The 10,539-nt window shown below is 47.6% G+C and overlaps 1 protein-coding gene across 1 annotated transcript in view; it reads left to right on the top strand.

Moving 5' to 3' along the window:
• The first annotated feature begins 848 nt into the window (after positions 1–848).
• Positions 849–10,539, top strand: part of LOC144693419 (transmembrane protein 151B-like) — a 28,645-nt gene continuing 18,954 nt past the window's right edge. The window contains exon 1 of the mRNA XM_078563298.1: positions 849–935. Coding sequence (XP_078419424.1) covers positions 849–935 — 87 coding nt within the window. The remainder of the gene's footprint in view (positions 936–10,539) is intronic.

Raw genomic sequence — 10,539 nt, 5'->3', positions numbered from 1 at the left:
ACTGTGCATCAGTGGTGGAGGGAGTGAATGTTTAAAGTGGTTGATGGGGTGCCAATCAAGTGGGCTGCTTTATCCTGGATGGTGTCAAGTTTCTTGAGTGATGTTGAAGTTTCACTCATCCAGGCAAGTGAAGAGTATTCCATCACACTCCTGACTTGTGCCTTGTAGATGGTGGACAGGCTTTGGGGAGTCAGGAGGTGAGTTACTCTCCGCAGAATTCCCAGCCTCTGACCTGCTCTTGTAGCCACAGTACTTATGTGACTGGTCCAGTTCAGTTTCTGGTCAATGCTAACCCCCAGGATGTTAATAGTGTTGGGTATGTTTCCCTCCCCTGTCTTCCCTCTTTCAGCTACTTTCCTTTCTTTACCTTGCTTTGTTCTGCTGTCGCCGTGTCTGCCTCAGTCTCCACAAGGGTGACCCAGTGACTGAACTACATTGAGGTGCAGTGTGTGTGTGTGTCCATGTATGTTTGTATCTATGTTTGTGCGTATGTGTGTGTTTGTGTGTGTGTGTGTGTGAGAGAGAGGGGGGGGGGGGGGGAGGAGCTGGGCACAACCCAAAGAGGTGAGGCTAGAATGAGAGAGGAGTGGGGGAGAGAGAGTCAGAGATTCTGAGAGAGACCCTGAGCCTCGAAGGCGGCTTGGGACCGTGTGTAACCTTCGAGGAAACCTGACTATCTTAGAAATCCACTCCCCCCTCCCCTCCCCTCTCCCCTCCAAGCCCCCCCACCCTCCCTTCCATCTCCAACCCAGCAACATGCAGCTGAACGGTGGCTCGGGGCTTCGTGCTGGCGGTGCGGCAGTCAGCGAAGGTTTAGCCCGCCTGGGCTGGCCTTGAATCCAGCGCAAATGCAGCCGCAGAGGACGGCGTCGGTGCCGCCTGCAGCCAACGGCATCCCGGGCCAGGAGGATGTGTCTGCGGAGGTCCGGGAGGAGGTAAGCCCATGGCAGGGGAGGAGGGGGAAGGTGGGGAGGGGAGTGGTATTGGAGCTGACAGCCCCTGTCAGGGGCAAACAGCATTTGGGGAGGGGGAAGGGGGGAGGAAAGTTGCAATGATTCTTGAAATCATCGAATTTAAAATGCCACCCACAGCCTTAGAGACATGGGCATATTGTGTAGATCTTGGTAGTGCAGGTGTAACCTTCAGGGGGTTGCATCCTGGAAACTCCCACATTTCAAATGCAGTGTCTGCTCCCATTTTTAAAAATTATTTGGCGAGGTGGTTTAAGTTTTCGCCGGCATTTCGGGTTGAGGTTGATGGAAAGCCTGAGCAAATGGGATATGTGATTGGAATTGAAAGGAGGGAGTGTGAAATCCGTCTGCAGAGAGAGAGAGAGAGTGTGAGAGAGAGAGAGAGAGAGTGACAGCGGAGACCCAGAGAGAGAGTGTGTGTGGCAGGGACACCTCGACACAGAGTGTAACAGGAATCCAGAGAGAGGTTCTGAGGCAAACCCGAGATGGGTATAGGCAGCTTGATCGATGGAGAGAATGAAACAGACGCAAATGGAGAGAGAGAGAGAGAGGGAAAAGCCAAAATAGAGAGAGGGAGAGACAGAAAGGCAGCTCGGCACCTGGGGAAAGCGGGACACAGGTGGAGACAGTGGATTGTCTATAGACAGGGGGGGGGGAGACCTGTATTAAAGCAGAAGCGGGAAGGAAAGCCAGATGGAGTTTCCTGGAGTAAGGAAGCAGCCAACAGGGAGGAGGGAGGAGAGACATGGAGGGAAAAACATGTTGAAGCAAAGGGGCAAAGCGGAGGGTGTGCGGAGGGGAGAGAGCAGCCAACTGTTCTCATATCTCCTTCCCTCCAGTTGCCCGCCTGACTGTGTTTGCCTCAGTTCCACAATTGAAAAGGGGTATGGGGGAGTGTACAGGACGTGGGACTGTCAGAGACCCCGCGGTCCCCGAGTTCAGAGGGACTCCCTCCCCAGAGGGACTGAACCGGAGCAGAGGAGCCGGGCAAGGGATCCTGTTAAAACGCCCTCGTGCCATTTCGAGGGATATGGGTCAAGAGCATTGGTGTTCCTGGTGACTGCTGTGTGTGTGTGTGTGTGTGTCTGTGTGTCGATGCCTTCCTGTGCGCTGGGTTAGATGTGTCTGCCATGTGTGTGTCCTCGTACTGCAGTGTTCTCACTGCAGTTTAATGCAGGGGCCTCTGATGAGAACTAGTGAAGCGTTTAAAAGACTGGGATCTGCTGTGTGCCACCACCAGCTGCTTCCATTTTCGCACACCTCAGATCCATTACCCCCACCCTCCGCCAGGAAACCGGCTGCTATACCTGCGGTTTAACGCTTGGCGGGGGGAGGATACACCATCCAGGATGATGTCATTGAGATATGAGAGCAGAGCTTCTCTTTTCGTTTGGACGTGTGTTGAGATTGTACACAGCATCAGGGATTGTACACAGCATCAGGGACTGTACACTGTAGTTGGGACTGTAGACCGGCATTGTACACACTATTTCAGATTGCACCCAGTATCTGGGATTGCGCCCACTATATCTGGAAATGTACCCATTTTGCCTTTGATTGCACTCAGTATCTGGGAATGTACCCGGTATTTGGATTGTAGTTTATATATGGGATTTATCCCATGTGGAATGATGGGATATCATGGTGGAATCATCAGCAGCCTAGGAGATCGTTCAGCCCATTGTGTCTGTGCCAGTTTTTTGAGAGCGCTGTCCAGTTTAGTGCCATATTTCAGTTTGTTCCTATAACCCTGCAAATTAGTCCTCATAAGGATATGTCCAATTGCCTTTTGAAAGTTCCTTTGGAATCTGATTCTGCCACACTGTCAGGTGGTGCATTTAGATCCTCTCTTGATTTTCCCTCCCATTTGAAGTATATGATCTGTAGTTACCAATCTACTTGCCAGAGGAAACAGTTTCTCCCTACTTTCACTACCAAAACTCCTCATAATTTTGAAAAACCCTTTTAGGCTTTCCATTAATCTTGTCCAGTGTAAGAACAATTCTACTTGCTCCAATCTCTCCACGTAACTGAAGACCCTCATCCCTGGTATCAGTCTGGTAAACCTCCCTTGTACTCTCTCCAAGTCCTTGACATTTTTCTTAAATTGTGGTGCCCAGAATTGTGTGCAGTATTCCAGCTGAGGCCTAACCAGTGAATTGTAAATGTTTAGTGTGACTTCCTTGTGTATTCATTGACCCCTTTTTAAGAAAGCCAACAATCCTATAAGTTTTTTTAACTGACTTATAAACCCACCCTGCCACTTTCAAGGATTTGCGAATATGTACCTCCAGCTGACTCTGTTCCTGCACTGCCCCAAAATAGTACCAATTAGATTACATCACCTTCCCGTACTCTTTCTCTCAAAGTGTATCATTTCACCATTAGCAGCAGTAAATTGCAACCGCCATGTGTCTGCTCATTTTACCAGTCTATCTATATCCTCCTGAAGTCTCCTACTATCCTCCTCATGATTTACTACATTGTCAAGTTTTGTATCATTTACAAACTTCAAAATTGTACTCCCTATGTCCAGGTCCAGGATATTTATATATAAAACAAAAAAGCAATAATCCTGATAACAAGCCCAGGGAGACCTCACTGCATTCTCCTATACAGACAGAAACACACCCCTTCGCTCAGGTCAGAGGCTAGGAATAATGCAACGAGTAACCCACCTCCTTACTCCCCAAAGCCTGTCCACCATCTACAAGGCACAAGTCAGGAGTGTGATGGAATACTCCCTACTTGCCTGGTTGAGTGCAGCTCCCACAACACTCAAGAAACTTGACACCATCCCGGACAAAGCAGCCCGCTTGATTGGCATCACATCCACAAACATTCACACCCTCCACCACCGATGCACAGTAGCAGCAATGTGTAACATCTACAAGATGCACTGGAGGAATTCACCCAGTCTCCTTAGACAGCACCTTCCAAACCCAGAAGCACTACCATCTAGAAGGACAATGGCAGCAGATAGATGGGAAAATCACCATCTAGAAGTTCCTCTCCAATTCACTCACCATCCTGACTTGGAAATATATCGCCGTTCCTTCACTGTTGCTGGGTCAAAATCCTGGAACTCCCTAACAGCACTGTGGGTGTACCTACACCACATGGACTGCAGCAGTTCAAGAAGGCAGCTCACCACCACCTTCTCAAGGGCAATTAGGGATGGGCAATAAATGTTGGCCTAGCCAGTGAAGCCCACATCCCATGAATGAATTTTTAAAAAATTCTCTGCCTTCAATTCCTTAGCCAATGACATACCCAAGTGACACTGTCTCTTTAATTTCATGTGCTTCTATTTTATGAATACATCTATTATGTGGCACTTTAGTAATTGTTTTTGGAAGTCCATATTTATGACAGCTATTCCATTACTCTCATCAAACCTTGCCATTATTTAATAAAGAATTATACTCACTATCTGGGATTATTCCCATTTTCTAGATTCTACCTGATATCTGGGAATGTACTTGGTATCTGGAATTGTCCTTGCTATCTGCGATTGTCCTCACCATCTTGGATTTCACTCACTATCTGGATTGTTCCCAATAATTTCTTATTTGTTCATGGGATGTGGGTGTTGCTAGCTAGCTAGCTAGAGAAGGTGGTGGTGAGCTGCCTTCTTGAACTGCTGCAGTCCATGTGGTGTAGGTACACCCACAGTGCTGTTAGGAAGGAAGTTCCAGGATTTTGACCCAGCGACAGTGAAGGAACAGTGATATATTTCCAAGTCAGGATGGTGTGTGACTTGGAGGGGAACTTGCAGGTGGTGGTGTTCTCATGCATTCATTGCTCTTGTACTTCTAGATGTTAGAAGTCACGAGTTTGGAAGGTGCTGTCGAAGGAGCCAGGGCGGGTTGCTGCAGTGCTTCCTATATATGGTACACACTGCTACCACTGTGCGTTCGTGGTGGAGGGAGTGAATGTTGAAGGTGTTGGATGGGGTGCTAATAAAGCAGACAGCTTTGTCGTGGAATTGCACTCACTATCTGGGATTGTACCTGCTCCAAATTCCCCTGTACCTGCTCCACATTCCCCTGTACTTTTTCCATGTTCCCCAGTACCTGCTCCAGGCTCCCCTGTACCTGCTCCAGGCTCCACTGTACCTGCTCCAGGCTCCCCTGTACCTGTTCCATGTTCCCTGTACCTGTTCTAGGCTCCCCTGTACCTGCTCCACACTCCCCTGTACTTTTTCCATGTTCCCCTGTACCTGCTCCAGGCTCCACTGTACCTGCTCCAGGCTCCCCTGTACCTGTTCCATGTTCCCCTGTACCTGTTCTAGGCTCCCCTGTACCTGCTCCAGGCTCCCCTGGACCTGCTCCAGGCTCCCCTGGACCTGCTGCATGTTCCCCTGGACCAGCTGCATGTCCCCCTATACCTGCTCCAGGCTCCCCTGTTCTTATTATCATAGAATCATAAAATAGATCAGAAGGAGGCCATTCGGTTCATCATGCCTGTACCAGCTTTCTTCTATAGCTGTCCTACTAGCCCACTTCCGCCATCAATTTCAATTTATCCTGCAAGATTATCCCCTTCGAATATTTGTCCCAATTCCCTTTTGAATGTTATTCTTGAATCTGCTTCCATTGTACTTTCAGGCAATGCAATGTTTTCTCATATTGCATCTGGTTATATTGGCAATTACCTTAATTTGCTGTCCCCTGGTTATCAACCCTTCTGTCACTGGAAACAATTTCTCCTTATTTTCTCTATCAAAGCTGTGCATGTTATTGAACTCTTAACCTTCCCTGCTCTAGGGAGAACAACCCAGCTTCTCCAGTTTCTCCACATAACTGAAGTCCCTCATCCCTGGTACCATTGAAATAAATCTCTTCTACACTCTTTCTAAGGGTGATTTATATCAAAAAAGGCAGAAGTCTTGACACAAACGCCTGGCAATCGAAGGCCAGTGCATACTTCCCTTCAGTCTGAAAAACAATAGCTCACCACTACCCTCTGCTTTCTGTCCCTCAGCCAATCTTGTCTCCACGCCGCTTTTGTTTCTTTTGTCTCATGAGTTTCAATTTTGCTAACAAATCTATTATGTGGTACTTTGATAAATGCTTTTGAAAGCCCTTCTACATTATCAACTGAATTACCCTCATCAGCCCTTTCCGTTACTTCATCAAAGAACTCAATCAATAGTCAGACATAATCTGCCCTTAACAAATCCATGCCAACTTTCATTCATTAGCTCATATTGTTTCAACTACCAATTAATTTTGTTCTGGATTATTTCACTAAACATTTGCCCACCACTGATGTTAAGCTGCCTAGCCTGTAGTTTTAAACAGGGGTGTAACTTTTGCAATCCTGCAGTCCTTTGGAACTATCCCAATATTTAAGGAGGACTGGAAGATTGTGGCCAGTACTTCTCAGTTTCACCCTTACTTACCTCTGCAACCTAGAATGCATTCCATCTGCTCCAGGCGACTTCTCTACATTGAGAACTCCTGACCTTTTAACTACCTCCTTTTTATCTATTTTTATCCTATTCAATTTCTCTACTACCTCCTCCTTTGTATATTGGCAGCATCCTCCTTTTTTCTAGTGATGTAAAGTATTCATTTAGTACCTCAGCCGTGCCTTCTGCCTCATAAAAATATCGGTGTTTGGTCCTTAATCGATCCCACCTTTCTTTTGTCTACCCTTTTAATTATTATATGTTTATAAAATACTTTTGCGGTCCTTTTAATGTTAGTCACTAATCTATTTTCACACTCTTTCTTTGCCCCTCCAGTCCCTCTCTTTATACCTCCTCTGTGCCTTCCATATTCAGCCTGGTTCCCTATGTCTTATAAACATTCCATTTGTCAAAAGCCTACTTCTTCTGTCTCATTTTCATTTCTATAATCTTCTGTCATCCGGAGAGCTCTAGTTTTGGGCAGCTTTTCTTTCCTCCTTGTGGAAATGTGTCCATTCAGTAGTTGAGTCATCTCCTCCTTTAAAGGCCTCCCATTGTTCATTTACTGTTGTGCCTGCCAGTTTTTGATTCCGATCCACCTGTGGCAGCACCCTTTTCAACTCATTGAAGTTAGCCTTCCTTCAGTTAAATATTTTTACACTTCATTGCACCCTGTCCTTTTCTGTAACAATTCTAAACCTGATGGATATGATCACAGCGTCCCAAATGCTTCCCCACTGAAATATGCTCCACTTGACCTACTTCATTCCCCAGAACCAGATGCAGCCCTGCTTCTTGCCACATAAGCTGAAAACACAATGGCCAGGAAAGTTCTCTTGTACACATTTCAGGGATTTCTCCCCTTCTTTGTCCTTTACACCTCAACACACACCCACACACACACACACACACACGCATGCATACACATGCGCACGCACGTGCACACATATGCGCGCACACACACACACACACACACATGCACACACACGTGCGCATGCACACACACACTCTTACACCTTCACACTGCCTACAAATTTGCAGACACTCAATCAGGTAGGCCACAATTAGAGTGTTGTGTCCAGATCTGGTCACCACATCTTAGGAAGGATGTGAGGGTCCTTGAGAGGGTGCAGAGGAGACTTGCCAGAATGGTTCCAGGGATGAGGGATTTTAGCTACAAGGTTAGGTCAGAGAAGCTGGGGTTGTTCTCCTGCAGCAAAGGGGATTGAGGGGAGATAGATAGAGGTGTACAAGATTCTGACAGGTTTGGATAAAGTAGACAAAGGAAACCTGTTCCCATTAGCTGATGGTACAAGGACCAGGGGACACAGATTTAAGGTTTTGGGTAAGAGATACAGGGTGGGGGAGGGGGGAGTGGGGGTGGTGGGGGTGTGAGGAAGAACTTTTTAACGCAGCGAGTGGGAATGAGCTGGAACCCACTGCCCACGAGGCTGGTGGAAACAGAAACAATGAAAGATTTCAAAGGGAAATTGGATGGGCACTTGCAGGGCTACGGGGATAGAACGGGGGAATGGGACCGACTGAATTGCTTTAGAGAGCCGGCATAGACTCGATGGGCTGAATGGCCTCCTTCTGTGCTGTCATGAACCTATGTTTCCAGTCTGTGGGCAGGATTTTTCTGTGCCTGCTGTGGGACTGAAATTCCCGTCCAAAGTCAACGGACCTTTTCCAGGTCTGTCAAATTTTCCGTCCCACCCACAACAATTCCCGTGGCAACTCCCCTATTATCACTACTTTGTAGTTCTTTGTGTAATTTGGCTGAATATATACTTGTCTGTCTCATTCCCACTATCTGGAAGCCTCTCGGATACACAGAGTAATCTAATAGCTCCTCTCTTGTTCCTTAATTCAAACCTCATGGAGTCTGTGTTTGACTCCTCGCATTCATCATTCTTCTCTAATGCTCTGATAGTTTCTTTGATCAATAGTGCCACCTCCTTTTGCCTTCCCAATCTTTCCTTTCTCTCCCAGATCTCTATGCACCTTATTTTTCCTATTTAATGTTTCAACCTGGTACCCACTCCACTGTCAAATGAGTCCATACTTTGCCAAAGCATAAATAACCTTCCCAATAGGACATTTCTCCCAACTCTGTTGAGGTGCAAACTACCCACTTGAACAGATCCTTCCTACCCCAAAACTGGTCTTGATACCCAGAGAATCTGATTTACCCTACCCACTCCACACGCCCTCGCTCCCCCCACCCCCACCCCCCTGCATTCTGTACCATTTCTTCAGCCATGTGTAATTTTGCCAGTACTATTAGTTTACTTTTGCTGAGTTATTTAAGTTGCTCATTCTTGCTAGACCCTTGGTTTCCCACTATTTTCAGAATGTTTATTCTGTTTTCTACCATGAAGCCAGATACAAAGTATTTTTTAGTGTCTCTGCCATTTCCTTATCTCCCATAATTTCACTTGTCTCTGTCTCTAATGGGTCCACATTAACTTTCACTAATCTCTTCCTATTTAAATACTGACAGAAACATTTACAGCCTGTTTTTTCTCTTGCTATTCTACTCACATTTTCTTTTTTTTTCTCTTTCCATATTAATTTCTTGGTCCTCCTTTGCCGAATTCAAACAACCGATAATCTTTAGATTTACTCTTTAAAGCAAAATTATAAGCTTCCTCTTTTAATCTAATACGATTTGTAACTCCTCTTGTTAGCCTCAGTTGCACCACTTTTCCATGGGATTTTTGCACCTTAACTGAATGTATATTTGTTGCAAATTGTGGGTTAATTCTTTAACTGCTAGCCATAGTTTGCCTACATTCATATTGTTCTTGTTCCTTTGTATCTACTCCATGTTCTGCTGTCCCTGCTTCACATTCTCCTGTACCTGACACACATTTCCCTGTATATGCTCCAGGTTCATTGGTACCTGCTCCACCTGCCCCTGTCCCTGCTCCGTTCCCCTATACCTGCTCCATGTTCCCCTGTATCTGCTCCACATTCCCCTGTTCCTGCTCCAGGTTGCCCTGTACCTGCTCCACATTCCCCTGTACCTGCCCCATGTTCCCATGTACCAGTTCCAGGTTCCCATGTACCTGCTCCATTCCCCTGCACCTGCTCCACATTCCCCTGTACCTGCTCCAGGTTCCCCTCTACCTGCATCAAATTCCTTTGTACCGGCTCCACATTCCCCTGTACCTGCTCCACATCTGCCTGTACCTGCTCCAGGTTCCCTTCTACCTGCTCCAAATTCCCCTGTACCTGCTCCACATTCCGCTGAACCTGCTCCAAGTTCCCCTGTACCTGCCCCATGTTCCCATGTGCCTGCTCCAGGTTCCAATGTACCTGCTCCGTTCCCCTGTACCTGCTCCACATTCCGCTGAACCTGCTCCAGGTTCCCCTCTATCTGCTCCAAATTCCTTTGTACCTGCTCCACATTCCCCTGTACCTGCTCCACATCTGCCTGTACCTGCTCCAGGTTCCCTTCTATCTGCTCCACATCCCTCTGCACCTGCTCCAGGTTCCCCTCTACCTGCTCCACATTCCACTGTACCTGCTCCACATCTGCCTGTACCTGCTCCACATTCCCCTGTACCTGCTCCACATCTGCCTGTACCTGCTCCAGGTTCCCCACTACCTGCTCCACATTCCACAGTACCTGCTCCATATTCCCCTGTACCTGCTCCACATTCCCTGTACCTGCTTCATGTTCCCTGTACCTCCTCCACGCTCCCCTAGACCTGCTCCACGTTCCTCTTTACCTGCTCCACGCTCCCCTAGACCTGCTCCATGTTCCCTGTACCTGCTCCACATTCCCTGTATCTGCTCCACGTTCCCCTGTATCTGCTCCACATTCCCTGTATCTGCTCCACGTTCCCCTGGACCTGCTCCACATTCCCTGTACCTGCTCCACATTCCCCTGTACCTGCTCCACGTTCCCGTGTACCTGCTCCACGTTCCCGTGTACCTGCTCCACGTTCCTGTGTACCTGCTCCACGTTCCCCTGTACCTGCTCCACGTTCCCGTGTACCTGCTCCACGTTCCCCCGTACTTGCTCCACGTTCCCCTGTACCTGCTCCACGTTCCCGTGTACCTGCTCCACGTTCCCCTGTACCTGCTCCACATTCCCTGTACCTGTTCCACGTTCCCCTGTACTTGCTCCACGTTCCCCTGTAC

The sequence above is a fragment of the Cetorhinus maximus genome, chromosome 18 (assembly GCF_964194155.1).
Source record: "Cetorhinus maximus chromosome 18, sCetMax3.hap1.1, whole genome shotgun sequence".
Taxonomy (NCBI): domain Eukaryota; kingdom Metazoa; phylum Chordata; class Chondrichthyes; order Lamniformes; family Cetorhinidae; genus Cetorhinus; species Cetorhinus maximus.
Note: the sequence above shows the minus strand (reverse complement) of the source record. Positions and strands in the feature narration are given on the sequence as shown.